At 51.5% G+C, this 27,503-nt stretch overlaps 12 protein-coding genes across 12 annotated transcripts; 7 read left to right on the top strand and 5 right to left on the bottom strand.

Annotated features, from left to right (window-relative positions):
• Nucleotides 1-170: 170 nt before the first annotated feature.
• TRVA0_025S00760 (uncharacterized protein) lies at nucleotides 171-1,469 on the top strand (the record flags this gene model as incomplete). Its single annotated transcript, XM_076685460.1, has 1 exon — nucleotides 171-1,469. One exon carries the CDS (start codon nucleotides 171-173, stop codon nucleotides 1,467-1,469), a length of 1,299 nt encoding a protein of 432 aa, XP_076540274.1.
• A 1,121-nt stretch (nucleotides 1,470-2,590) lies between these two features.
• Nucleotides 2,591-3,676, top strand: FBA1 (fructose-bisphosphate aldolase FBA1; the record flags this gene model as incomplete). Its single annotated transcript, XM_076685459.1, has 1 exon — nucleotides 2,591-3,676. The coding sequence occupies one exon, from the start codon at nucleotides 2,591-2,593 to the stop codon at nucleotides 3,674-3,676; it is 1,086 nt and encodes a 361-aa protein (XP_076540273.1).
• Nucleotides 3,677-4,375: 699 nt separating this feature from the next.
• On the top strand, nucleotides 4,376-5,053 carry YET3 (endoplasmic reticulum transmembrane protein 3; the record flags this gene model as incomplete). The annotated part of the gene is made up of 2 exons (XM_076685458.1): nucleotides 4,376-4,396; nucleotides 4,448-5,053. The coding sequence occupies 2 exons, from the start codon at nucleotides 4,376-4,378 to the stop codon at nucleotides 5,051-5,053; spliced, it is 627 nt and encodes a 208-aa protein (XP_076540272.1).
• A 221-nt stretch (nucleotides 5,054-5,274) lies between these two features.
• On the bottom strand, nucleotides 5,275-7,131 carry DUS3 (tRNA dihydrouridine synthase DUS3; the record flags this gene model as incomplete). Its single annotated transcript, XM_076685457.1, has 1 exon — nucleotides 5,275-7,131. One exon carries the CDS (start codon nucleotides 7,129-7,131, stop codon nucleotides 5,275-5,277), a length of 1,857 nt encoding a protein of 618 aa, XP_076540271.1.
• Nucleotides 7,132-7,245: 114 nt separating this feature from the next.
• DUS4 (tRNA dihydrouridine synthase) lies at nucleotides 7,246-8,584 on the top strand (the record flags this gene model as incomplete). The annotated part of the gene is made up of 2 exons (XM_076685456.1): nucleotides 7,246-8,329; nucleotides 8,545-8,584. The coding sequence occupies one exon, from the start codon at nucleotides 7,246-7,248 to the stop codon at nucleotides 8,272-8,274; it is 1,029 nt and encodes a 342-aa protein (XP_076540270.1). The 3' UTR covers nucleotides 8,275-8,329; nucleotides 8,545-8,584.
• Nucleotides 8,585-9,392: 808 nt separating this feature from the next.
• On the top strand, nucleotides 9,393-10,950 carry CPA1 (carbamoyl-phosphate synthase (glutamine-hydrolyzing) CPA1; the record flags this gene model as incomplete). Its single annotated transcript, XM_076685455.1, has 3 exons — nucleotides 9,393-9,499; nucleotides 9,554-9,566; nucleotides 9,616-10,950. Exon 3 carries the CDS (start codon nucleotides 9,691-9,693, stop codon nucleotides 10,948-10,950), a length of 1,260 nt encoding a protein of 419 aa, XP_076540269.1. The 5' UTR covers nucleotides 9,393-9,499; nucleotides 9,554-9,566; nucleotides 9,616-9,690.
• Nucleotides 10,951-12,302: 1,352 nt separating this feature from the next.
• Nucleotides 12,303-14,417, bottom strand: TRVA0_025S00628 (uncharacterized protein; the record flags this gene model as incomplete). The annotated part of the gene is made up of 1 exon (XM_076685454.1): nucleotides 12,303-14,417. The coding sequence occupies one exon, from the start codon at nucleotides 14,415-14,417 to the stop codon at nucleotides 12,303-12,305; it is 2,115 nt and encodes a 704-aa protein (XP_076540268.1).
• A 1,397-nt stretch (nucleotides 14,418-15,814) lies between these two features.
• On the bottom strand, nucleotides 15,815-16,288 carry TRVA0_025S00606 (cytochrome b5-like heme/steroid binding domain-containing protein; the record flags this gene model as incomplete). The annotated part of the gene is made up of 1 exon (XM_076685453.1): nucleotides 15,815-16,288. The coding sequence occupies one exon, from the start codon at nucleotides 16,286-16,288 to the stop codon at nucleotides 15,815-15,817; it is 474 nt and encodes a 157-aa protein (XP_076540267.1).
• Nucleotides 16,289-16,760: 472 nt separating this feature from the next.
• TRVA0_025S00584 (Zn(II)2Cys6 transcription factor) lies at nucleotides 16,761-18,640 on the bottom strand (the record flags this gene model as incomplete). Its single annotated transcript, XM_076685452.1, has 5 exons — nucleotides 16,761-17,682; nucleotides 17,735-18,362; nucleotides 18,410-18,480; nucleotides 18,525-18,553; nucleotides 18,599-18,640. 5 exons carry the CDS (start codon nucleotides 18,638-18,640, stop codon nucleotides 16,761-16,763), a joined length of 1,692 nt encoding a protein of 563 aa, XP_076540266.1.
• A 264-nt stretch (nucleotides 18,641-18,904) lies between these two features.
• On the bottom strand, nucleotides 18,905-21,998 carry TRVA0_025S00562 (uncharacterized protein; the record flags this gene model as incomplete). The annotated part of the gene is made up of 2 exons (XM_076685451.1): nucleotides 18,905-21,387; nucleotides 21,449-21,998. The coding sequence occupies 2 exons, from the start codon at nucleotides 21,996-21,998 to the stop codon at nucleotides 18,905-18,907; spliced, it is 3,033 nt and encodes a 1,010-aa protein (XP_076540265.1).
• Nucleotides 21,999-22,760: 762 nt separating this feature from the next.
• On the top strand, nucleotides 22,761-24,335 carry HXT15 (hexose transporter Hxt15p; the record flags this gene model as incomplete). Its single annotated transcript, XM_076685450.1, has 1 exon — nucleotides 22,761-24,335. The coding sequence occupies one exon, from the start codon at nucleotides 22,761-22,763 to the stop codon at nucleotides 24,333-24,335; it is 1,575 nt and encodes a 524-aa protein (XP_076540264.1).
• Nucleotides 24,336-25,512: 1,177 nt separating this feature from the next.
• UBP16 (putative ubiquitin-specific protease UBP16) lies at nucleotides 25,513-27,159 on the top strand (the record flags this gene model as incomplete). Its single annotated transcript, XM_076685449.1, has 1 exon — nucleotides 25,513-27,159. The coding sequence occupies one exon, from the start codon at nucleotides 25,513-25,515 to the stop codon at nucleotides 27,157-27,159; it is 1,647 nt and encodes a 548-aa protein (XP_076540263.1).
• Nucleotides 27,160-27,503: the final 344 nt, after the last annotated feature.

Genomic DNA, 27,503 nt, shown 5'->3' with positions numbered 1-27,503 from the left:
CACCAGGCAACTCAGTGGATCCCAGGATTACTTACCACTAAAGACTGGGCCAATGAGAACTTTAACTCGCAGAAGTGAGCCGCACTAGCCGCATACATCTATTTAAGCTCAACTGTGGTAGTCTTTTCTTGTTTTATTTTCTATAAACAAGAGGAAAAGAAATCCCGTTGATGCAGATGGCCAATAGCAACATGGCTGAGCGAGCTGTGACGTTTGCGGATGAAAGTAGCGTTATTCCTACTGATAATGGTGGTGCCAGCTCTGATAGTAGTAGCCCTGCTGCCCCTGGCATATGGCAACAGTTTCGCCAGTATTTTAAGCGCAGCCCCAAGGCCACTCCAGCTGTGGTAAATGCACCACGATTGGATGATACCGCTCCGAGTGCACTACAAGCAAATGGACAAGGCGGTGGAGACCCCCATTGCTGCTGCTGCCCCCATCGCCAGTGCCAGGCTACTAATGAAGGAACTAGCACGAAACGGGTAGCTCAATTGGAGGAGCAGCCAGCTGATAGACTAAATTCTGAGTCCTCTGGTCCTGTACCCGTCTTGCAGAGACGGTCAACGTTGTTGGAGTTCTCTCTCAGTCAGAGCAGGGGCAGTAGTACCAGTGGATATGCAGGGGATGACGAGATGAAAACTAATGTTTCAGGCCCACCTACGACTACGAGTAGCTCCAAGGGTGTTAAGTTGGCTCCATTTGTTGCAACCCCTGATACCAATATTCATTCGGGTGATACCAATGGCGATTCTGTTCCGGATGATGAGAGAAATGGGCCACAGCGGAGTAATGCGGGTCCCGAGAATCCCTCAGAGGCCAATTCTGCCGCCTTTGGAGAGGTCAACCGTAGTGTTGAGGACAGTGTAATTGAGCCAAGGGCGACTCCCACCAGGTTCCAGGACTTTCCACGGTTTCCAACATCTGCAGGGAGCGGAATTTCCCAAGAGGACTCCACTGATGGCGATACTGTGACAGCCAACCCGCCAACTAACAATCCTGAAGATGCTGCGACGCGACACAATTTGACAGGAGAGCCTTTACAGGATATTGATTTAACAGGGGGGCATGCACAGGACGCGGACACGCCAATTGGCCCCAATTGGCTGAACAGCGGACTAAGCTTTGGACCAATGGTACCCAAACGGCGTTCTACAAGCGGATCCAGTACTAGTTCATGCTCGTCCCGCACTTGCCCCTCCTCCTCCTCCTCCTCCTTCTCCTCTGGATCAATTGCGCGCAAGTCCACAACCAGCAGGGGCTCAAATGCCATTACCAAACGATTAAAAAACTACTACAGGGCTGCCAGGAAGCCGAGTGCGTCCAGGATCCCCGAATCTCAGCCTTCTCAATCAGCTCAACCAATACTAACGCCTGTTATTACTGACCATGGCTCTAACGCTACAAAGTCTCGCAGCCACCATCACCACCATCACCATCATCATCGTCACGACGCTCGGCCAAAGTTGTAAAACATTAAAAGCCGGTAACTACGTTCACTGTACATAGTCAATACATATGGATTCCGTATAATAGTCCGCCGACCGGCCGGTAGAGGCCCTGTTACGTGACCTGCGACGTGTCGCGTACGCCCTTGTCTCCCGACGTCGGACGAGAATGAATCGGAAAACTGGGTAGGGGTGGGCGAGAATTCCACGGGTGTACCCCACATATTTCACAACAGCTGCAACGACAATCGCCCAGGCCGCTGGCAAATATAAAAACCCCCCGCGTCGAGTTTTATTCCTAGATTTTTTCACTTCACTGCATTCTACTTGCACTCAATTAGTCCACTGTTAGGTAAGTTGCCCCCCCCTCCCCCAATTCTCAGTACGCCGGGGCGACCCGGAGAGAGGTACGTCGGATAATTGAGCCATATATCAAGGCGGAACTGGAAAAGGGTATAAAGTTTGTTATTCCCGCCAAAACAGGTGATGTAAAGGACTTTTTTTCATGCCTCTGAGCCGAGGAGGACGACCAATGTCTTGCCCTGTGTTATGCGTAGCAGATGCCCGAGTCAGGGCAAAGGACTGTATTGTCGCTGTCTTAATTGGCCAAAAGACGCTGTGTCTGTGTGAGGGCCCTGCACGAGTTTGCTAGGCTTGCTATTGACTTTGTTTTTTTTCTCAAGCAAGTGCGAGCGTGCTGATGCAGCCGGCCTCCTGCTGTGTTGTCGGTAATGAGTCTTTGGCCCTGTCTGAGATGCTGTATCTCTAGAGGGCTGTATGGAAGACCGTATCACAGCGGGCCGATGAAAAAAAAGCCTTCCGGTTTGACGGCACTTACTTTTTGGACCAAAAGCGGCAGCGTAACAATGGCCTGACGGTCCCACCTGGCAAAGGGCAAACCGAAACTGTAAAACACCCGCCGCGCACCCTGCAAGATAATATTGTATGGGATGGTCCTGAGGAGCCCGAAGAGAGGGGTTACTTTGCTTCGGTCCACGTCATATATAACGCCGGGTTAATTTCGGAAAAACTTTTTGCCCTATCCAGTTCTTCCGTGATCTATTCAATTGCGAGGATAAAAGACGTGCCAATTGCACAGGAGGAGTGAATTTTTTTATTAACAAAAAATTTTAGATTTCACAAAAATGCCTTCTGTTACCGACGTTTTGCAGCGAAAGTCTGGTGTCATCGTTGGCGATGACGTGCGAGCCCTCTTTGACTACGCCCAGAAGCATGGCTTTGCCATTCCAGCTATCAACGTGACCTCCTCTTCCACCGTTGTGGCTGCTTTGGAGGCTGCTCGAGACAACAAGTGCCCAATCATCCTCCAGACCTCGAACGGTGGTGCCGCCTACTTTGCTGGTAAGGGTGTGTCCAACTCTAAGCAGGAGGCCTCGATTGCTGGCTCCATTGCCGCCGCTCACTACATTCGATCCATTGCCCCAACCTACGGCGTCCCAGTCGTGCTCCACTCTGACCACTGCGCCGAGAAGCTGCTGCCATGGTTCGACGGCATGCTCGCCGCTGACGAGGCCTACTACAAGCTCCACGGCGAGCCACTCTTCTCTTCGCACATGATTGACCTTTCTGAGGAGGAGCACTCTGTCAACATTGCCATCACCAAGAAGTACTTTGAGCGAGCTGCCAAGATGAACCAGTGGCTCGAGATGGAGATTGGTATCACTGGTGGTGAGGAGGACGGTGTCGACAACACTGGTGTCGACTCTTCGCGACTCTACACCCAGCCAGAGGAGGTGTTTGAGGTCTACAAGGCACTTGCCCCAATCTCGCCAAACTTCTCCATTGCTGCCGCCTTTGGCAACGTCCACGGTGTCTACAAGCCAGGCAACGTCAAGCTGCACCCAGAGCTGCTCGGCAAGCACCAGGCCTACGCCAAGGAGCAGCTCGGCTCTGACAAGAAGTACCCACTCTACCTTGTCTTCCACGGTGGCTCTGGCTCGACCCAGGAGGACTTTGACACTGCCATCAAGAACGGTGTCGTCAAGGTCAACATTGACACTGACACCCAGTTTGCCTACCTCGTTGGTATCCGAGACTACGTCCTCAAGAAGAAGGACTACATTATGACTGCTGTCGGCAACCCAGACGGCGAGGACAAGCCAAACAAGAAGTACTTCGACCCACGAGTCTGGGTCCGAGAGGGTGAGAAGACCATGTCTGCTCGAATCAAGGAGGCCTTCGAGATCTTCCACACCTCCAACACCATCTAATTTAACGAGTTGTATTTATGTAAAAATGAACTAGGAAGGGTTGTACTCTTTAAGCGTTTTAATTAGCTTTTCTTGTAAATATATTATGATGGAGGCTTTCTACACCATCTACTGGTACTAATAATTTAACGGGCTGTATATTTACGTAAAATTATCTAAGAAATGCTCTTTTTTTTCAATTGAGGTCCACGGAAATACTAAGAGAGATTTTCCTATTCATGTCACTTGAGGGAATTTTGCCTAGCCTTCATTATCGCGCAGAGATTATGAAGAGAGTGATGTTACCTCCTCCGCAGGCCACTTTGCCGCCTGAAACGCCCGCGAAATAACAGCGGATTCGCTTCGCGAAAAACCTATGTTGAAGGTGGCACTGCGTAGGAGGTAAACCAGCTCCAGTAGAATAGATTGAAGATATCAACCTCAATGCATCACACTCATTTCTGGCGACAGGGACGCCCGGTGCATAAGCACTACACAAATATAAGTACATATTCTAGCAATAAATACTGGCAATTGGTGAATCCCGCATGCATTAGTTGCAACCAGGCGTGGTGGTACGGGCGGAGCAATGTAGTGTGAGACGGAACATATGGACTTACTCCCACCGGGGCCGACGACCCTCTTTTTCGTCTCCATATCGAAGTCGCCTGTTTTCTTGCCACAACACATACGCCAGAGAAACTGAGAAATTAAGACACGATGACGCTGTACTACACTTTGGTAAGTGGGCAATTGACTGATTGGATGGTCCAGCTGACGCCAAATTTATAGGTATTCATCATTCTCGTCACGGAGATGGCATTGTTCCTTATGCTGGTCGCGCCCCTGCCACGGCCGCTGAGAAAAAAGGTGCTCCACGTTATCTCTACGAGCCGGCTCGTGGCCAAGCTCAAAATGACGCTACGATTCACGTTTATCTTCATCCTTATCCTGTTCATCGACTCGGTCAACCGTGTGTACCGGGTGCAATTGGAGGTTGCTGCGGCGCAGGAGAGCCGAAACGTTGGCCAGATGATGACCACCGACCGCAGCGAGATCCAGGCGCGGCGGTTCTACTCGCAGCGAAACATGTACCTGTGCGGCTTCACGCTGTTCCTGTCCCTCATCCTCAACCGAACTTACGCCATGGTGCTTGACCTGATGAAGGCTGAGGACACGATTCACCGGCTCAAGGGCGGCTCGGACGAGACTGTTAAGGCTGACGCGCTGTCTTCCGAGTCCAAGAACGAGATTGCGCGGCTCAAGAAGCAACTGGAGCAGAAGGACAACGACATTGAGATCCTCAAGAAACAGGCCGCCGCACTCTCCAAGGAGTACATGAACATCTCCGACGAGGTCAATGCTAAGAACGCCCCGGGCGATAAGAAGAACGACTAATTAACCTCAATTTAATTCACCAGAGGTCCAGTTACTACACTAGGAAGAATTGCGTATTGTCTCCGCAAAGCGGAACCCCAAAGGGTTTGGAGGGGACTGATCCCCCCAATTAGCACACCACTGCTTCAATTGGCTTGGGGGCCTGCCCCAAACCCCCCGTAGCTCCGCCTCGCGGAGTTCTTACAGTTACTAGTAGGAAGAATCGCATATCTACGAAGATATTATATAGATGGCTGTTCAGGCGCCTCATAAGAATTGCTCTTGTGCTTTGGTGTGAATTCGAAGCCTTCGGAAACTGGGCCCAGGAACATCTCCGAGATCTTGATCCAGTCCTTGTAGTCAGAGGAGCCGAGCAGAGTCTCGAGCTCGTTTCGGCCCTGCCATGGCGGCGGGCGGTCATTGATCTTCGGTGGCAGGTACTCTAGAATGCCAACAGGAACGTATCGGTGAGTGAACGAGAGCCATTCGCACAGGAACCGCCGTGTCTGGTTGACGCCGTACTCGTCAGACCCCCAGTGCTCCAGGCCATAGTGCGCATACTTCTTGATAAGCTCGAGCCGCTCGCTGGCGCTCTTATCAAGATACTGGCGGCTCTCTACTTCCTCGAAGATCCACGGCTTGATCAGCGCGCCTCGGGCAACCATGACCGAGTCCACGCCTGAATGCTCAATGTCGTCGTACCAATCCTTCCACGAGTACACGTCGCCGTTGCCAATGATCCACGGCTTGACTCCATCCTCGATCTCCTCGCGTTGCTGCTTGACGAGGTCGGCGACTTCCCGGATGTAGTCCCAGTCGGCGAGTCGAGTGTATCGCTGCTGCCGGGATCGTCCGTGGAGCGTGATGGCAGCGACATTGCCCTCCTTGACGAGCCGGCTAACGAGGGTCTTGGCGGTAGGATGCTTGTCCCGTGTGCCGGTCCGGATCTTGACGGTGACTGGGATATCTCCGCTCACTGTGTTCATGCCTCGCAGGATTCGCGACATGCGGCCGGGGTTGTCCATCAGGGCCGACCCAGCGCCTGATCGGTATAGAAGGTCAATGGGGCAGCCGCAGTTGAGGTTGATCTCGTCAATGTCGGGACACAAGTCGGAAATGACCTCGGTGGCCTTCATGGCCTGCCAGTCCTTGGCGGCGGCGATCTGAACGGCAAAACCGCCCTTTTCCGACGAGTGCGATCGAGGTAACGCCCACTCGGACTTCTGGCCCTGGAGGACAGGAAGCGCGAGTGCCATCTCGCAGTAGGTCACATCGCACCCCAGGGTCTTCATGAGCCGGCGGAATGGCAGGTTCCCCACGGTCGTCAGCGGAGACAGAATCTTGGCGTTCTTGAGGTAGATTCGCTTCTTCTCCGAGGGCCTTAGCGGGGGCTCCATGTACGATGCTGCGTTCTCACGGTGCTTCTCCTCGTTCTCCTCCTTGACCTGGTCGAAGTACTTGACCATCTTGTCGGTCTTTGGGTAGCTATACTTTTTACGCTGCATCTGGTTGAGCGTCGCCACAGCTACTCTATTGCACTCGTAGTTAGATTTGGCCGCGGCCTCCTTCTTGACCTCATCGACTACGGGCTTGCAGTCCTTGAGATGGCTGTGGAGCCACCGGCACTTGATGCCCGACGGGCAGTAGCCAATTGCCTCGAACACGGGGCACACGCCCTCGAGATCCTTCTGCTTCGATGCGAGATACTTGGACACATCGTGCTCGAAGCGGCAGTCCCCGCCGTACAGGCAGTCAGCCCTGTCCAGCGAGAGCTTGATCTTCTCGCAAAACAGAACCGTGTCCTTGGGCTGTGTGAAAGCCCGGTTCTTGTTCTGCCCGCGCTGCTGCTTCTTGGACTTGCGGTTCTTAACGTCACCGAGGGCGCCCGCTCCGCGCTCCTGGACGCCTCCGCCCTCGTCTTCGTCGTGGAACTCCTCGTTGGGATCGACTTTGGACCGCTCTTGGTCGATGACGAACTCTTTTTTGATGGGCGCGATGCCTTTGACTCGGCCTGGCTGGTCTAGGTACCAGGACGCGTTTTCTTCGACCTTTGCTTTCTTGGCCGGAGGCTGCTCCACTGGAGATCCCGGCGAAGTCATGATGATTGCTATCGGTTGAATGATAAGGTCCGATGATTCAAAAAAATCGAAGTGAAAAATGAAAAAAAAAAAAAAATAATGTCGCAGATCAGTGAAATTTTCACCAACCAACCCATGAGAGACCCGCTAAACCACCCGCTGAAGGTCATCGAGCGATGCAGAAGTGAGAGGCGACCAGTGCACATATCGGGGCCCATGGTACGGTACTCGAAGCTGCCGTTTCGCGCCGTGGTCAGGCACTATAACGTCGACATCGTCTACAGCCCCATGATCCTGGCGCGCGAGTTCTGCAGGAACCAGGTCGCCCGAGACTCTGACTTCACGACCAACGACAAGGACACGCCGCTTATTCTACAGTTCGGGGCTTCCAACGAGCTGGATCTGGTCCGGGCAGCCGAGCTGGCGCAGCCATACTGCGACGGCATCGGCATCAACTGTGGGTGCCCCATCAAAGAGCAGAACCGAGAAGGCATAGGCGCTGCGCTTATGGCGAAGCCCGATCTCGTGGCGTCCATGGTGCGAGCAGTCAAGGCCCAGTGTGGCCCAAAGTTCTGCGTAGAGGTCAAGATCCGCATCCACAAGGACCTGGCGGAAACGGTTGCGTTCGCGCGCAAGGTCGAGGCGGCCGGCGCAGACTTTCTTACTGTTCACGGGCGGCTCAAGACGCAGCGGTCCTCTGAGCCGGCCAACTTTGAGGCGATTAGGCTCATCAAGGAGAGCGTGCAGTGTCCCGTCATGGCCAACGGTGACGCGTTCTCGCACGCCAAAGTGTCGGAGATTGTCGCAGTTACCGGGGTCGACGGCGTCATGTCTGCTCGGGGCATCCTCAGGAACCCAGCCCTGTTCAGCGGGTATGAGAGCACGCCTTGGAGCGCCGTAGAACTGTTTTGGCACTACGTGACGGCGTATGGGCTGCCATTCCGGTTGACACAGCACCACTTTTCGGAGATGCTCGACGATGAGCTCACGCGCAAAGAGAAAAAGGACATGAACGAGTGCTCGTCGCTAATTGAGCTGGTGCGGTGGTTCGACCTTAGATTCGATCTTAGGCGGCCTGGCGACCAGGGCTTTGGCTCCGACCGGCCTTTCCCATGGCGCCAACCGCGATCAACTTTTTCCGGCGAACCACCAGCACCACTATAAAAGTGGAAAAAAAAAAATTCCCTCCACTTTTCTTCCACCACCACCAGCTCCATTGGTAAGTTAATATCTTTGAAAAATTCAAAGAGGCGAACTGGAATGAGGATGAAATTTGTTTACTAGAGCGAAGGAGTACGTCTCCTTTTTTATGTCCTGCAGAGTCCGTTTTGGAAGCTGGAGGACGCTTTTTAGCAATGATTTTTTAATTGTCATAGTTACACTGACCATTCGTCTATCTTTGTTGATATTTTGGCGACTGCTAACGCGTTTTAGGGGGGGTTATTTATAGATAGATGATGTATTACGAATTGATCAACCATATTATAGCTCATTATCAGCTAGTCCTAGTAGATCTCCTTTGGAATCGCAATAGTGCTAGTAGGCTCTTAGAATCACTGTATCTCGTAGATTCATCGAATCATTATAGCCACTCCTCCTAGTAGGCTCTGGTAGACCCTTAGATTTGTCATAGTCCTGGTGAACTCTTAGAATTACTATGTCTCGCCTAGAACGGACTTCTAGAATCGTTATATCTCGTCCTAGTAAATACACCCCCTTAGAATCATTATAGCACTTTTCCTACTAGACACTTAGAATCATTATTGTTGGGTGTCAAACAGAAGTAGGGCAATTGGGGTGAGGTTCCCTATAGACTTTAGATACAGAATTGAGAATATTCGAAGTCTTTCTGGTGGCTTTAAATCACTACCTGGTGCTACAGTACCATGTATTTCTATGTGAAGCCTATGATCTCCACGAAGTGGACCCCCAGAGGGGGGGGGGGGGGGGGGGGGCAGTTACCGCTCAGCCCGTATACTAAATGTACTAAATATCATGGAACCCGCAATTTCTACTGCGTAGCCCATGATCTTCACGGAATGGAGCCCCGAGAGGGTAAACCCACCTACGATGCTAAGCTGGAATAGTCGAAGGCGGCATGTCGCAAAGTCGGGGGGTTGAAATTTTTTTTTTTGGTGACGCCTGCGCAGGCACTATGCATGAACCCGGGCGCAGAGAAGAGTCATTTCGACGAAGATTGCTCGCATAATCGCCAAATTCAGTCATTCTCGAGACATAAATATTTCAGCCCGATTTTTTCCTTCCTCCTTCTCCCTAATCGATTTTTTTTCTCTTTTCTCTTTCGATATTCAAGAAAGTCGAGCTCTTGGACTGCTTTAAACAAGAGCGCTTTGTTTCTATGCGATTTGTATCCGATTTCACTTGCCAAGTAAGTTATCCATTATAGACTTTGAAAGGGGAACAATGCTAACCGTTGTTATAGGACTATCTCTCAGGTACGATTACCAATAGCACCAATGAAATGAAGTTACTAACATGTAGCAGACCACATTTGGAAGACCAGCCAGTATTAAATAGCTTACGATGCTCCGACTACCAAAATCACTCGCGGCTTCTACTATGAAGCGAATGGCCTCGACCGTGGCCAACCCCGCGCTTTACAACAACGCTGTGCTCGACCGGGCCACCTTCACCATCCGTGACGGTCCCGTGTTCCACGGCAAGTCGTTTGGCGCCAACAAGAACGTGTCGGGCGAGGCCGTCTTCTCGACCGGCATGGTCGGCTATCCGGAGTCGATGACGGACCCGTCGTACCGGGGCCAGATCCTTGTGTTCACGCAGCCGCTCATTGGCAACTACGGCGTGCCATCCTCGACCGCCAGGGACGAATTCAATTTGCTCAAGTACTTTGAGAGCCCGCACGTGCAGTGCTCGGGCATTGTCGTCGCCGACGCCGCGCTTAAGTACTCGCACTGGACGGCTGTCGAGTCCCTCGGCGAGTGGTGCCAGCGTGAGGGCGTGGCCGCTGTGACTGGCGTCGACACGCGGTCCATTGTGACTTACCTCCGGGAGCAGGGCTCTTCCCTGGGCCGAATCACCGTCGGCGAGGAATACGACGCCGACGAGGATGACGCCTTCATCGACCCGGGTGAGATCAACCTTGTGCACAAGGTCTCCACCAAGGCGCCATTCCACATCCCGTCCCCAGGTACGCCGGCCGGTGAGCACTTCCACGTCGCTGTTATTGACTGCGGCGTCAAGGAGAACATTCTGCGATCGCTGGTGTCGCGGGGTGCGTCCATCACGGTGCTGCCGTACGACTACCCGATCCACAAGATCTCGCACCACTTTGACGGCATCTTCATCTCCAACGGCCCCGGTGACCCCACCTTCTGTGCCTCTACCGTGCACCACTTGCGGGAGACGATGGAGACTTACAACGGCCCCATCTTTGGCATCTGCCTCGGCCACCAGCTGCTTGCCCTCGCAGCCGGCGGTAAGACCATCAAGATGAAGTACGGCAACCGAGCCCACAACATTCCAGCCCTCGACCTGACCACCGGCAAGTGCCACATCACCTCGCAGAATCACGGCTATGCCGTCGACCCAACGAGCCTGCCGCCGCACTTCAAGGAGTACTTTGTCAACCTTAACGACAACTCCAACGAGGGCATGTACCACGAGTCGCGACCCATCTTCTCCACCCAGTTCCACCCAGAGGCCAAGGGCGGACCACTCGACTCGGCCTTCCTGTTCGACAAGTACATCAATGACATCCGTGTCTACAAGTCCGCCAGCGGGCTCAAGGCCGATAACGTGCCATCCCCTCTGCTCGTCGATATCCTCGCCAAGGGCCGTGTCGGCGTCGAGGTCTACTAATCTATATATCAAATCATCTAATAGACTCACTCAACGAATTCCTCCATTACAACTAGGAGCAAATGAGTACTTGGGGGCCAGCCTCCAAACCCCCGTAGCTCCGCTTCGCGGAGGATTAAGACTACATCCCCGTTGTCTTCTCTCGCTGATGCAGTAACAGTCATGAAAAAATAGTCGCAGATTACATATCATAAAGATCCTTCTTCTTGCTATTTGCAATGCTTTTTTAGTCATGTCATAACTTTTATTACCCTTCTTTCTGAGATGCATCTCCGTAGGTGTGGTTTGAATCTCTTCCAATTCAATCTCAGGCAACTGTCGCACCCGGCCCTCTCTAACGTTTTTTTCATCAACGTTTATTATATCGGCACTCGTAACCATTAGCATCAAATTTTGTAATACCTATGAGTTCTTGTCAATTGATATTAATAGCCAGATATTAACAGCCAGTGCGTTCTCATTATAACCCCGGGAAAATTACAATAATAATCTTTGATTAGAGTCCGTGTGTTCTCATTTCTTCTTTCAACCACACATCCCAATCCCAGTCGACAAACATGTCAATTGAAGTCAGATCTGCCGTTTTATTTAGGGGGATAACTGATGAGCATTTTCCTGAGAACTCGACTTTCTCTACAGTGGACGATTATACCAATTTGAAGGGTCAATATATTGGAGTAAATTCCATTGTTTAAATTTTAAGGTCCTACTGTACCCTGTAATAACTAATTCAGTATCATTGAAACGAACTATTTGAAAAATAACAAGAAATCCAAGCTTGGAAGAAATTGAAAACTACTGTTTATCCATTGCACCAAAATCAATTGTGGTGAAGAGCGGAATAATAAGTATTTTGGGCAGGGTAGCAAAGTTAGCCCTGGGGACGTTTTGGAGGATAATACTAGCCAATTGGTCTCCGCGCAGCCGAGCTAGAGGAGTTGGGGGGCTAGCGCCCGAGTTGATTGAACAAAACGGTGTATCTATGGAGGGACCAGTCCCCTGAAACGCGGAGATTTGAGCTGTGACGCGGGAACTTGTCACGCATTGCTAGCTGAACTTCTAGCAGCTAACCATCAAGACATAGGGGTCTGGGGGATTGGCCCAGCTACAGGAGCTCGAGGGCTGGTCCTCGGATATCCAGACCAATTGAGTCTAATGAATGGTTAGATCTCCGCGAAGCGGAGCTACAAGGGGGGGGGGGGGCTGGTCTCAAGTCAATTGAAGGAAAGGAAACTCACCTCGTAGTTCCGCCTCGAAGGAAGGAGAGAGCTGGTGGAAGTAGCGAATATATTGTACAGGGGATAAATAATAAATTAACATTTATACTACCAAAATAACCCGATAATTGTTTTTTAGTTGTATCCCCACTGTCTCTGGTTGCCCTGCTGCTGGCCCTGCTGGCCCTGCTGAGGCTGGGGCTGGGGCTGGGGCTGCTGTTGCGGGTGCTGTGGCGGCTGGCCAAAGTGGCCATACCCGGCGTAGCTGTACAAGTTCTGGGGCATTGGGTACTGCAGCCCGCCCGGCTGCTGCTGTGGCTGCTGCTGCGGCTGCTGGACCTGGGCATTGCTTGCCTGTGGCGAGGACTTGTCGTCTCGCTGGAGGAAGTCAGAGATGCCGCTCAGGCCGTTGTTCTGCTGCTGCGGCGTCTGCGGCTGCTGGCCCTGCTGCTGCTGCTGCTGCTGCTGCTGTCGGTACGCATCGTAGTAAGACTGCTGCGAGTAGAAGTTCTTGCTCTGGGCGGCCGGGTTGTAGTGGGCGGCAGCGGCGGCAGCCTGCTGTGGGTTGTAGCCAGCGTAGGTCTGGTAGTAGTAGGCGGCGTAGGCCGGGGACATGTAGTACGGGTTCATCTGCTGCTGCTGCTGGTACGGCGCGGCGGTCGGTATGCCTGGTGAGACCGTGTTGGCGGCCGGAGAGTGGGTCGCAGAGGCATTGGCGCTGCTGGCGTTCTCACCAAACCGCTGGGCGCTCTGCTGGCCGAACCCAGCGCCCTCCTGTGGGTGTCCCGCGCCCTGTTGGAACTGCGAGTAGAATTGAGCGTAGTTCTGTCGCTGAGCGTCGGCGTACGGGTAGTCACCTGGCATGCCCGTGTATGCCTGGAATGGATGGGCGCCTGGGTACATGTAGTGGCTCTGGTTGTAGTTCTCAAAGCCCTTCTGCTGAGGCTGGGCCTGCTGGGCGTATCGATTGTCGTACTGCTGCTGCTGCTGTGGCTGAGTCTGCTGGGCCTGGGCCTGCTGAGCCTGCTGATCCTGCTGAGCCTGCTGTGGCTGCTGGTACTGGTACTGTGGCTGGGCTGGAGCCTCCTCCTCGGCGGGGATGGCCTCCTCCGCACCAACGTTCAAGCTGCCAAACTGCATGTCCAATCGGTCGACGTTGTTGGCCTGAACAGATCCAGGGAGGATGACTGGAACGTCCTGCTGCTGTACACGTCGCTGGGTAGCCGCTGGCTGCTCCAATTGAGCTGGAGCCGCCTCGATGACGGGTTCCTGGACCGGTTCCTGGGCCTCTGGCTCCTTCTTCTCTTCCTCTTCCACTTCAACTGGCGCTGCCGCTGGGGCGGCTGGCTTGGCCTCCTTCTCGGCTGGAATTGCAGCGGCTGGGACCGCTGGAACAGCTGGAACCGGAGTCACCTTCTTGGCTGGCTTAGGAGCCACGACTGAAGCCCACGACTTCTTCGTGTCGGCGATTGGCGCCGTGTTTACAGGCTCCTTAGCTGGAGCGGTTGGCTTTTCCTCTTCAACAGCTGGCTGCTCCACAGCTGGCTGGGTGGCCTCAACTGGCTGAGCTGGTTCGGTAGGCTGAGCTGGTGCGGAAACAGGCTGAGAAGCCCGGACAGGCTCCTTTTTGCCCAGAGCGGCGGCCCAGGAGGTCTTAGCAGGTACCGAAGTGGCTCCAGTAGTAGTCGTAGCAGTAGTAGTAGTGGTAGTAGTCGTCGTAGCGGGGGTCGTAGCGGTCGTAGCGGTCTCCTTCGTCTTCTCCTTAGTAGTCTCCTTGGACTCCTTGGCCGGGCTATCCTTCCAGGCCGCCGGAGTGGCAGTCGCAGTGCCCGCAGCAGCTGGGGCAGTCTGATGTGGCGTGTGTCCGTTTAGCGTCTTCTTTGGCTGTCTGCTGCGGCCCCGCTCAGATCGGGCACCCCGTGGGGTCGCGGCTGGCTTGGAACGCAGCTGTTGTTCCGCCTCAGGGCCCTTGGACTTGGCCCGGTCCTTGTGGCTCTTCTTCTTGACCTCACCCCACTGGCTGGCGTGGCCTTCGGTGATTCTGATGACAGCATTCTCAATGTCGCCGTTGGTGTCGGCGAGCACAGCTAGCAGGTCCTCCTCCTTCCAATCTGGGAAGAGCTCCCGTAGCGACGTCAATTGCTCCGGGTACTTGGACTTGACGCGCTTCGACTCCTCGTCGAGCGGCGCCTGCCGCGTCTTCCTGAAATGTGTCGACGGTGTTCTCTGCGTACTAATAGTGTCCGACATCTGGGCGTCTTGTGTACGTCTTTGGGCACGGCCACTATATGTATATAAAAATAATAAAAATAAAAAATAAAGACCTTAATTCAAATCCCCCAACGCTATCTCGTCAAATAAACAACGATTTCACGGACTCAAATGTTGCGTCGTTTTCCTTGGGGTTTTGTGTGTTGTTTGTTCCTGGGTGCTTGTACTGTTGGCGGATTTCAGCAAATCAAAGTCCAACGACCAGCAGAGGGAAACAATACGAAAAGGGAAACAATACGGGGCAAAGAAAAAAAATACAAAATAGCCTCACAAGATGGAGCTCAACTCTCACAGGGACAAGTTTACAATTGTTTGTTCACTTTCCACGCGGGTGATTCGTCGTGCAAATGTGTAAAGTGTGGGTTTAAGGAGCAAAAACGAAAAAATTGTTCACGACCGCGCCTGAGAGGACCGGGTGCATTGGCTGGCATGCTCCTCCTGCCCATCGCTCACACATCCAACCCACCCACATCACACGGTGTTGTGTGGTGCGCTCGCCGAGGCGTGGCACACTCCGCATCGCCCTACTCAGATGTTCCAAACCAGCCATCGCGACCAGGTTGGGACGGGAATGGCAGGTGTTTGGTGCTCGAGTAGCATTGAATTACTTCTGGTCCTTTTTTTATTTTTTATTTATTTCCTTCTTCTCCTTGCAATCGTCCGATCGATTCGAGGCATCGGCGGGCCTTGCATATTCAATCCACGGCTTTCCATGTGTGTCACATCCCAGCATTAGGTAATTCGTTCCGTCATCGACTCACTAATATTAGTACTACTGTAATATCGATAGTGCTACTACAATGGAAGTAGGTGGTACTAATATCAGCTGTACAGTAATACCAGTACAACCTCAATACTAGTAATATAATGCCGACATAGTACCGAAGTAGGAGACGTTAGTATGGACCCAAATGCTATTCGCCGATCGCATCACCAATGCATCACCCCATACCTTGTACCACCCAATGCTAGTGCCATACTACCAGTTATTACATGTAGTATCAGTATTGTAATGCTTTAGTACCGGCAGTAGTATAATTACCGTACCAGTATTGTGAAGTATCGGTAGTACTGCTGGTAGTGTACCAGTATTTTAATGCCACTAGTACTGTATTAATACTACAATTGGTAATAGTATTGAGGTAGGTGTGGCAGCATAACCGCAATTGACAATTCGCCAATCGCTAGTAATGCATCATCCAATAGTATAGTAGTACCGATAGTAGTACCGGTACTAACGGTATTTGTACCAGTATTGTAATGCCAATAGTAGTACCGATAGTACAATTCATATCAGCATTGTAATGCCAACAGTAATAGTACTACTATTGTACCAGTATTGTAATGCCGATAGTGATTATGTACCAGTATTGTGGTTACCCACTATAATAGCCAACCAAACACCGATCAAGCATATTGTCAAAGTTGACCCAGGAGTGGTACCACATGAAGAGCTTCGTGCCGTCCTTGCCAGCGCACTTCATCAGCTCTTTCTCGCCCCCCGGGTGGAAATGCAGGTACGGCGTGATATTGTACACCTTCCCCTGGAGCGTGGTCCACGCGTCTTCTGGGGTATTGTGTTTTTTGAGCTCCTCGCGGTCGACTTTGATCAGCCCGCCTTCGATGCCCCGCAGGTCTTTGCCGGACGCTTTCAGGTTCGCCCAATCTAGTGGCGAGAATCCCGGCTGGAGCGCGACTTTCCTGCCTCGCCCGCCCCCAGCTCGCTGGGCGGAATTCGCCGCCGGGAATGACGCTGGCGGTGCCCGTAGCGACGGTGGAGGTTTGATGGTCCTCGGCGGCGGCTTGAGCGTTGACGTCGGCGGCCGCATTATACCGTCTTTTCTATCCATCCTTCTATGCTCTCTATTGTTGTGGCAGTGGGATTAAGTTGGAGCGGGAAATTTAAACGATTCACGTTAACCGGTGAGGTAGAAATCTACAGAAGCCTACCGGTCTTATTAATCTGGCATATATCTGGGTGCTATAGTGATGCGTGTCTCAAATTTCTCCAATAATGCGGACGTGATTTCCAAGCCTCCCGAAGCGCAGGTCCCCCAGTCAATTGATTAATATTTAAGCATAGCGGAGCCCAGGGGTGGGGGGTTGGAGAGACTAGTCCCTCCATTGTTGCTCTACTTTAATATTATTCGAGGGCCAGCCTTCGAGCTCCCGTGGCTCCGCTTCGCGGAGATCTCTAAGGGATTTCGAGGAGCCCTCCGCGAAGCGGAGATAGAGGGGGGCATGGGGGACTGGTCCCCCAAATAGACACTGGAATAGTGAAATGTTATTACAAATGTTAATTGACTCTACTTAGAGCCATCGCTAGACCAATGAGTCCCTGATAACTCTGATCAGGTATATAGACTGTTTCATTGAGTGGCTGGGCTCGTCATTTCGCGGGCAGTCATTGGCCCATTTGGTAAGATAGCCCTCGATGCGGGTGGAAACCTCCTGGACGTCGCTGATCGTGAGCTTCTCGTAGAGGAATGGCACGAGCGACGGTGAGCACGCGGCCACGAAGAGTACAATCATGATCGCCGTCATGGCATGCGCACAGATCCACGCGTCGATCACTACGGTATGCGTGAAGGACTGCAAATGCTTCATATGGAGGAAGCATGCCTCCACAGACATCTCAGCCATGCGAATGAGCTCGGCGTCGTCAATTACCACCTTATTTAGGTCGCACAGCATCACATGGTTGAGAATGGGGCGGAAGATGACTGACTTGCACGTAAAGTAACGCTGCCGTAGGAACCCCTGGTGGTCGTTGTCCAATTCGGCGCCCGGCTCTAGCGAGAACTTTAGGTATTTGGGCAGCACTTGGCGCCACGCCTCGAGCTGGCTGTCCAGCTCCATGATGAGATTGGAGTCTTTGTATGTCTCCTCCTCCGTAGCAAACAACAGGGTGTGCACACGGTTGAGCAATCGGCGCATTGAAATGCAGGCGAGGAAATACAGCGACGCGTGTTTACCGACTTCGGAATCGGAGTGGCTCTGGAAGTCTTTTGGCATCTCTATTGATTTAATTGAGTTCATCCCGCTCTGGGGGAGCTCGTTGATCTCAATCGATATGTCGCTCTCCAGGATGAAATGCGCCCACAAAACCCGCCGAATCGACTCCATGTCCTCGACCGAGAGACCGGCCTTCTTTTCGTAGCTCAATAGCAATTCGCATTTGCGTGTCGCCGCAGAGAGATAAGTGGCCTCTTGTAACGGGCGGTGGTGGAACGCCATGTATGTACTACCGCTGTTATTAGTTTCTCTTCCCCACGCGTCACAATCATCACACCTACCTTGCGTAGAATATGCATAGAATTGATGCAACGGAATCCTCCATAAATGCAAAAGGAAGAAGCTCTATGGCAATTGAGAAACATCCTTCACCATATAGTTCGGCGATTTCAACATCCCCATAGTCTCTTGGTGACCTGTTATTAAGCCTTTCTGTGCGTAGGCATGCATAACCAACGGCAAGAACCATATATTTCAAGCATTTCAATGTCGAAGATTCCGCTTTCATCGCTTTATCTATCATACCACGCGATATAACCGGATACCAAAAGTTCATGCCCTGCTGAAACGCTGCTATGAGAACCTCCTCAACGTCTTCCGTGATATGATCCACCGGAGCAGGTGCGGAAGTCCACGGTTTGCGCCGGTATTCCAGCTCAAAGACTGTCGGAAGCGTATGTATCATTGGAATGGCATCAAAGGCTGGCCAGTCGAGCAGGTTCTGCGTAGCGGAGTTATGGCTTTTGCTCAATGCTACTCCGAGACCATCATCTTCATCCTCTCTTTCGGGCTCGCGCTGCCTTTTTCCATTTGTATGGGGCGTGTGATTCTCCCCTGTTAGTCCATCAATCTTAGCTTCCAGCGACTTCAAGGCTTGCAGAATCTGATCCGTTTTAGATTGCCTTTTCTCTACCTCCTGATTAGCTTAGCTCTCTTCTCTGGGATATCATACATACCCTGAACCTCAATGTAACTGCATTCTTGATTTATGGCCACGCAGGCGGAGCACGGTCGCTCTCCGTTGCAGCTATGCCAGTTAGCAAATTATCGTCCTCTCGGAACCGTACATACCGGCATTTTCTAATTCTGCATGCTTCACACTTTAACGGTCAGCCTTAACTCTTCCAGTTTTTTGCAATACCTACAGCCTGTCCAACTCGAGCTCTTTTAAGAGTCTGCTCCGCCATTTGACACCTCAACGGTGGTAAAAGGTGGAAAGGCGTGGGGACGTAAAAAGTTGTTGCCCCGCCCCGCGTTCCAAGTGTGGGGTGGCATATTCTACCTCGAAAAACGTCCTGTTGAGTTCAACCCTTCTGTTAGTCATTATAGATTCTAGAAAGATACTTAATATGGACTTGTCTGCTCTAGTTATCTAAAAATTAACTCGGAAATTTTCGAGGCCGCATATATAAAAGATCTCAATTAAACCATGTGGGAAAATTAATTAACAGTTACTTCGAATGCCTTAATTGCACAGTGAAAGTCATTTCCTTGCACTCAAGCATGTATTCTTGGCGGACACCAGGCCCACAAGATCGCGTGCCAAGACCATGCTGGGCGTAGTCTAGGCGAATGAACTTCGGGCCGCGAGCGACTTCATGTGGATGCTTAGCTTCTTCAACACCTAGCTCGTTAGAGGCCTTGAATCCAAAGTTCTTTGGTTCATTGTTTTCTGCCATGGTTACAATCAAGCCCTGGGCGCCGTCGCCGATCCAAGCCCATCGAGTCTCGGACCGGTTACCGTTCTCCTGTGGGTACTCATAGCTGTAGTCCATCTCGGACACCTTCAACTTGTATTGGCCCACCTGAATCGCCTTCTTGTCGGCGTATGATTCATGTGGCCCCAATCCAAACCATTCGCACGAGTCATACTGCTCAGGAACAGCAAACTCCCAGCCTACTCGTGGCAGGGTGGTCGGCAGCAGACCTGGCTGGATCTCGAATGGAACCAAAGAGGTGTCGATATCCAAACCGCCCTCTATCAATTTGTAGCTAGTCTTGGCGATAATGCCCCATCCAAGAATGGGCGGGCTGATGTGCGACTCTACAACAACCTCACCGCTGCCAACTACACGCACCGCTCTCACGGAATGAGTGAGCTTGTCGAGCCCGTATCGTTTCCAATATACCTCATCAACTGGAGTGTCATTATTCGTAGGCGCTCTCCAGAATGTCAACCTGTTCGTCCCCTTGACAATGACTGGTTGCGAGTTGATTGTCCACGACTCAATCCGTCCTTTAATCTTGTCGAAGACAAGCCGGGAGTCGTTGGTGCTGAAGATGATAGTCGCAGCGGTTTCGTCAACATTAAATGAACCCAAAGTCTTCGCAGCCTCAACAGCGATCTTGCCCTTGTTGAGCTGAGCCTGACCCCAGCTAATAACATGGCCGGCGCTAGCCCAGCTGGTGTCCTCCTTGAGGCGAAGGGTCACAGTGATCCATGTTTCATCGTCCGATTCTGGCAGAACTGGAAGGTCGAGAGAAGCAGTCTCCCATGCAGAAATGGCCGGAAGATCAAGAGAGCCATGAGAAACGGACTTCTGCTCCTTGTGAGCGTCGACAGCGTGCCCGGACACCTTCCAATCAGCAACCAAGTGGCTGACATCGATGAAATCATGCAAATTGGTGATATTTATGCTCTTCTTAGAAACATCAAACTCCACTCTGACTGGTTCAACGATCTTCTTCATGTTGATCAAAGCTGGCGTTGGTCTATGACGAGCATCACACAGACCATCCATAACGAAGACACCATCGTGTGGATATTCACCGAAGTCACCGCCATAACCATAATACTCAGTGCCGTTCTTATCCTTTGTCAAAAGACCATGGTTTGCCCATTCCCAAACAAAGCCACCCTGGAGAATACGGTGAGAATAGAACAAGTCCTGGTATTCTTTGGCGGCACCTGGACCATTGCCCATGGCGTGAACGTACTCGCACAAAATCATTGGCTTCTCAAAGTTGTCGCCATGCTCAACAATGAATTCTTGAAGCATCTCAAATGGTGGATACATTTTGCTGTGCATGTCAGCAATCTCAGCCTTCATATCTCCTTCGTAGTGGATTGGTCTAGTCGGGTCAACCTTCTTGATCAAATCGTACATCAGCTTGTGGTTATTTCCAAAGAACGACTCATTACCGAGTGACCAAATAATGACAGAAGGATGATTTCGATCTCGATATACCAATTGACGGGCTCGGTCCAGGTATGCTTCGGTCCATTCATCATTGTTGGACGTGAACTCCGCCGCCTGGGGGAAAATCATCTTCTTTCTCACTTCGTAATCCACCACCTCTGGGATATCTCGAGGCAATGCCAAGGTGTCATAAAAGCCGTGGCACTCAAGGTCCGCCTCATTCATAACCCACAAACCAATCTCGTTGCAGAGTTCGTAAACCCGAGGATCGCATGGGTAGTGGCTGCATCGAAGAGCATTAAAATTGTGTTGCTTCATGAGAAGCAGGTCCCTCTTGGCGAACTCCAATGGAACCGCTCGGCCAAGCTCTGGGTGATGCTCGTGTCTGTTGACACCACGAAACAAAATGGCCTTACCATTGACAGTTATATTGCCGTTGATCATCTCGACCTGCCGGAAGCCGACAGACTGAACAACTTCATGAACAGTCTTGCCACTAGCTTCTACGGATATCGTCATCTTGTAAAGATAAGGAGATTCAGCAGTCCATTTCTGTGGCGAAGAAACTGTGAATTCATGTTTCTTTAAGTCCTTGCCCACAACTGTTGACTGATGGACCAGGCTACCAGATTCGTCTCTCAGTTCAAATTTGACATTATCAGCGCCACCAGCCAAATACAACTCCACCGTGCACGTCGCATTGTCATACTCCTTGTCGAAAACAGTGCTGATCCAAAAATCTTCGACGTGAGCCTCGGAAGAGAATGCAAGTAAAGTAACATCTCGGAAGATACCTGTCATATGTTAGCAACAATTTATCGCAAAAAAAAATGGCTCTCGGGGAGCAGCGCTTACCAGATAACCACCATTGATCTTGGTCCTCAATGTAAGTTCCATCGCACCATTGCAACACGCTGACCACTACGTGGTTCTCCTGATCGCGGTGAACGAATTTCGACACGTCAAACTCGGCAGCATTTCGGCTACCCTGGCTGTAGCCTACTTCCTGGCCATTAACGGAGACGAAGAAGGCACTGTCGACACCATCAAATCTTAGCCGGATCTCAGCACCCTCGGCCCAATCTTGCGGAATCTCAAAGGTTCGGTAGTAGGTACCGGTTGGGTTCTCGCTTGGTACAAATGGAGGATTGACTGGAATCGGGTAGACAGTGTTGGTGTACTGCGGACGACCATAGCCCTGCAATTGCCAGTGGCCCGGCACGTTAATAGTGCCCCACTCGACTGAGTCGTTATATCCTGGGGCCAAAAGTGGACTCTCACTGTAATGGAACTTCCATTCTCCATTTAGAACCACGCTTTCTCGAGGAATGTGGTATGCTCGTGTGGGCAGTCTGTTTTGCTGCACTGCCTTGGGGTTCTCCCATATGTTCTGGCTAACCGTCATTTCTCCAATTTTGATTTGGCACGAGAAGTCGACAGATAGTCCGGCTTTTATAGTGTAATGTCTACGAGGTGAATAAAAGAGAAGCAATTGCCTCTCACAGCGCAGAAATGAGGACTATTACATTTTCGGATCGCATCAGTGCCCAAAATCTCCCGCTTCTCCGCCCATTATTCCTCTCAGGCAGAGACGCGTCATGAAAGATACTATATCGGAGGCTAACAGCCGCTTTCCCCGGTAGGATTCTGTACCCTAGGTCTGGTGTGATCAGATAAAAGTATTACACTTTAAGACCGGAAAAACAATGCGGGGGAAATCATCTCCGCAGATTCAAGGGTGCACGTGGAAGCATTAGTGTAAAAATCCTTCCACCGTTCATGAATTTTGCAGTACAAAATTGGTCGGATAGATGTGGCCGCTATCCCCGGCGATCCGCCCCCGGGCCCCACACTTTGCAGATCTTCAGAAGCACGTCTCACCGGGGAAGCGCATTCCGCTACCCCCGATGACTGCTTCGTACGGCGCTAGCCAATCTGTTCTAACGGTTGTCTCAAGCTATTCCACCGCTATGGAAAAATTCACCATACCCCACATAGGTGGGGGACGAGGATATTTAGTGCTCAATCACACGTATAGAGCATATAACCCCGGAAATATAGAACCATTTAGCCCATTAGCGTGATCTCCAGGCCATGCTGAAGACTCCCTGTATATATAAAGCACTGGATTTGACCGAAATATTTTTTTGATCTCCACTAAAGCTCGATGGACGAAAAAGCAGACGAGAAGGTATTCGACGCAGTTCTTGAAGGCAAGACTCTGCTTGAGGTCACGCCGAAGCATGAGAAGCTATGGTTCCGATATCCACACTTACTCAAGCTCAACTTCTTCTTGCTCGCGGCTATTCTCGCACAGGTTGTTTCTGGCTTTGATGGCAGTATGATGAACAACCTTCAGAGTGTCAGCTCATGGCAGGAGTACTTTGGTAACCCCAGCGGAGCACGGCTTGGTACCATGAGTAATGGTATTACTATTGGCACCCTTATTTCGACTCCGTTTGTGTCTTACTTGTGCGATTATCTCGGACGAAAGTGGTCGTTGGTTGGAGGATGTGCCGTTATTGTCATTGGAGCTGCAATCCAGGGGAGTGCACAGAGCTTCTCGGCGTTCATGGGTGCCCGAATCCTTCTCGGTGTTGGCGGTTGTATTGCGTCTACTGCTGCCTCCCCGTTGATCACCGAGTGTGCCTACCCCACCCAGCGAGCTACTGTCACTGCAATGCTGCTCGCCTCGTGGCCGTTTGGCTCGTTCGTAGCTGCACTCATCACTTGGGGCACCTACAACTCTGCAATCCAGAGCAGCACCTGGAGTTGGCGAATTCCTTCTATTCTACAAGGCTTCTTCCCACTTTTACAGTTGATTATTGCGCTCTTCGGCCCAGAGTCTCCGCGATGGCTCGTGTCCAAGGGGAGAGATCAGGAGGCGCGGGAATTTTTTGTCAAGTATCACGCCAATGGCGACGAGAATGCGCTCGTAGTGCACTACCAGATGGCCGAGATTGCGGCTACGCTTGAGGCGGAGAGGGAGCAGAAGATGTCGAACTGGCTCAACTGGGTCAAGACCCCAGCGATGCGACATCGGCTGTTCATTTGCTTGTTTGTTCCAGCCATGCTGCAGCTGAGTGGCAATGCGTTGATCTCTTATTACTTGCACATCATCCTCAACAACATTGGTATCACTGACTCGATTACCCAGCTAAAGATCAACCTTGGTATCACCGTGTGGTCTCTCGTTTCTAGTATTGTCATTGCGTCCTTCGCAGATAGGCTGGGCCGTCGAACGATGTTCCTAACTGGGTTCGCGGCAATGGAAACGGCCTATACTATTTGGACAATCCTTTCTGCCATCAATCAGCAGCGAGACTTCCAGGACAAGGGCCTGGCAATTGGGGTTGTGGCCATGATCTACCTCTACAACGGTCTTAATCCATTCTGTGCCGTCATTGGTACGCCCTATGTCATGGAGATCACGCCGTACTCGCTGCGAGCCTCTGCCTCTATGTTCTACCAGCTTTCTGGCAACGTTGTGGGTCTGTTCAACAACTACGTTAACCCAATTGCCATGGATGCCATTCAGTGGAAATACTACATTGTGTGGTGCTGCTGGATTGCCGTGCAGTTCGCCATTGTCTTCTTCTTCTTCCCCGAAACTAACGGCAAGGCGTTGGAGGAGGTCGACGAGGCGTTTGGTGGTGATCTTTCTGGTGGCCGAGAGGCGATTAAGCGATCCCATGGCGTCGATCCTGAGAAGATGGGCGAAGTACACGTTGAAGTGGTATAAAGTTTGGTTTGTTCGCTTTGTTATATGTTTATTTTGTTGAAGTTCTCCATTGCCCCCTATATTTTACTTAGTAGTTTAGCTATATATATCTGGTATCAGCGATTCATAATACACTGTACCATATATATCGGCAAGAAAGAAAAATAATTTACATTGATTGATAGCAGGTGTATGCTACCTAACCGGTACCCCGTAGTAGCATAAAAATTTTTGATCTAAGCCCACAAAGTTAATGAAAGGAACCGATGGCATCGTTTTTGAAAGTTTAATCTTCGATTTCAGTACAAGATTAAACCATCCACGGCTATTCGTCCACAGTTATCCTTAGATGATAATACCAGTAACATATTTATCATTCTGTACCGGTCATTTCATAATTTAAATTGCTTAAAACATTCCAAAGATGCCCAGTACTACAGTGTACCACATATCGATAGTGTAAGGACTGCCCCAGGTTTCTGGCATGCTGCAAGACTCAATTATGCCAGGGGTCGCTTACATTATGCGTACGTCTACTAGAACTCATGCATAAGCACCAGACGGGAAATACTTGGGCACTTGCTCAACCTGGTATATCACTAAGTATAATTGGAAAGTAGTTCTACTTGAAACAATTCGAGTCCATAATCTCCGAGGCATCAATCAGTTTAATAGCTGGTAGTCCAGATTTAATAGCGGCTGAGACCCGTTTCAGTCAAGCGAGGCCGTTCCTAGGTGTTCCCAACAAGGCTGTGTAAATTATGGTCCACCGCCGCTGGGGCGTTCGGATCCCGGGAAGTTTGTCTTTTCCTAGCATAGTAAGCATTACCCCGCGGGCCAGAACTAAGCCTGGCATTTTGCGTGTCTGGCGTTGCCGCAGTTTATAAATCCTTGGCTGCCGGAACCGTGGTGCTAGGACCCAGAATAATTATTATTAAGTTCCACCCCCTCCCCCGAAAGACGCCGGGCTGGGTGAGGCCGGTTAACCGCTTGGTAATTTCGCAGCAGCAGAGAGTGCATTAGTATGGCCCACTTCTGGCCTGCCAACTCATCCTACAGCAAACCAGTCCAGTCCCAGAGTATAGTTTGGAAGGTAGCGCTTGCCGGGTTAGTTGTATACATCGCGGCCCCGACTGTCAAGCTCTACATCTATACGTGGAACCCGTTCAAGCTACTCCAGCACGACCCGGAGCACGAGATGCTCAACTTGCGCCGTAGAAACAAGCCCGGCAGGTACACTGTGGGGCTCACCAACCGCGCAAATGACTGCTTCGCCAACTCCAACCTCCAGGCTCTCGCCGCGGTGCACGGACTGTACCTGTACCTCATCCAGTACGGGTATCTGATCCCAGAAGGGGCTGCGGGCAAGAAGCAGGGCCAGCTCGGGCAGCTCTCGAAGGCGCTCGCGGCTATGATCCGCGCCCTCAACAAGCCGATCCTGGCTCCAGAGGCCCTGTCTCCGTGGCAGTTGCTCGTTGTGCTCGAGCGGATATACAAGAGCCGCATCTCGCGGAGCCAGCACGACGCACATGAGCTTCTGCATCTCATCCTCGAGACGCTCCAGACGGAAAACGACAAGCTCAAAAAGGCCCTGGAGGGGAGCCCTACGGTCAAGATTCCCGAGTTTCCATTTCACGGGGCGACGATTGACCGCATCACTTGTTCGCGATGCGGGTACTGTCCGCCGGCGACGCCGTCCACCTTCCTGGTTCTGTCTCTCATGGTGCCTCAGCGACGGTCTGTTTCGCTAAACGATCTCCTGGGCCAACTGTCGACTCCAGAATACATTAAAGACTATGGGTGTACTAACTGTCGGCTGCAAGCGTACGTCCGATCCGTGTCCCAGTTTGACGAGCGGCTCAAACCGTATATTAACAAGCCATGGGATCTCCCCGAGGAGTTGGAGCGGCAGATTGCCGGGTGGCCAAAGCAGGTGACGTCGCCGATTGCCAAGTCTACTGCATTCGACAAGCTGCCCCAGGTGCTGACGCTTCACTTGTCGCGGTCTATTTACGGCGGGTTTGGCGCATCGCGTAACTCGTGCAAAGTGTCCGTGCCCGAGTATTTACAGCTATTTGAAGAGGAGGTGCGCTACAAGATTAGTTCTTCTGTGGGCAACGCGTTGAATCTGAATAATGGGGGCTCCGCCGCCGCCGAATCGCCTACTACTCAGTCGATCAACTCGATCCCCACGGCGGAATCATCGAGCTCCTCTGCATCTTCCGGCCAGTCCATGAAATCGAATTCGTCGGCCACGTCAATGGCCGACACTACTGCTACTAACAGCCATAGCATTACACGTAAGAAGATCACGTACCGCCTTAGTGCGCTGATTCGACACAAAGGTACACACCAGACGGGCCACTATGAGTGCTTCCGACGAAAGAACCTCAAGTGGTGGACTGAGGTGTACGAAGGCAACCAGACAGACCCCCATCAGCTGATACACCAAAAGTCGCCTTCAGCGACCGTCAATGGACAAGCGGTAAACGGGGGGCCTTCGAACGGCACAGATGCCGAAAAAGCTCAGGTTCAGCAGATTCCCGCTTCAGCAGACGCTTCAACTTCGGCGCTCGGGGATCTGCCGTATCCTGGGCGGTGCAGCCCGTCTCCGGCGTCCGTGTCTGCCAGCGACGTATCCACGGCATACCAGAATAGGTCTTCCTCGAGCGCGACGATTGTCAAGGCGATGAACGAGGCCGCCGAGGCTCGATCGGCAGCTGGCGCTTCGAGCGGTGGCCGAGAGTGGTGGAAGATCAGTGACGAAAAAGTATGGGAGTGTACGACCAAGGATGTTCTTAAGGAAGAGAGTGGGGCATATCTGCTCTTCTACGAGCGTGTCTAATTAAAAAGTGTGAAAAATGGAAAGAAAAAAGAATAAGAATTGATAGAGTTGCATGATAAGCGGGTACGAATAGTAGGTACTAATTGAAATACGATTACTAACAGGCCAGAGCGGTAGTTCATTTGCCGTGTTAAGGAAAGACTATCCATTCACCAAGTGTAGATGATTCTAACATTGTACTGGAATTATTCATATTTCATAAACATTATAAGACGGGATTGCCCATTTACTAAAGGCAGACGATATAGAAGAGATTACCGTATTCATGGCACTGATGCACACTTTGTAGATGATCTAAACGATTATTTATCTACTAATATACCGGTAGATGATCTGAGATTATT

Source organism: Trichomonascus vanleenenianus (assembly GCF_965637985.1).
Source record: "Trichomonascus vanleenenianus strain CLIB 3782 genome assembly, contig: TRVA0_025S, whole genome shotgun sequence".
In the NCBI taxonomy this organism is placed as follows: Eukaryota; Fungi; Ascomycota; class Dipodascomycetes; order Dipodascales; family Trichomonascaceae; genus Blastobotrys; species Blastobotrys vanleenenianus.
This window is presented reverse-complemented; position numbering and strand designations above follow the sequence as displayed.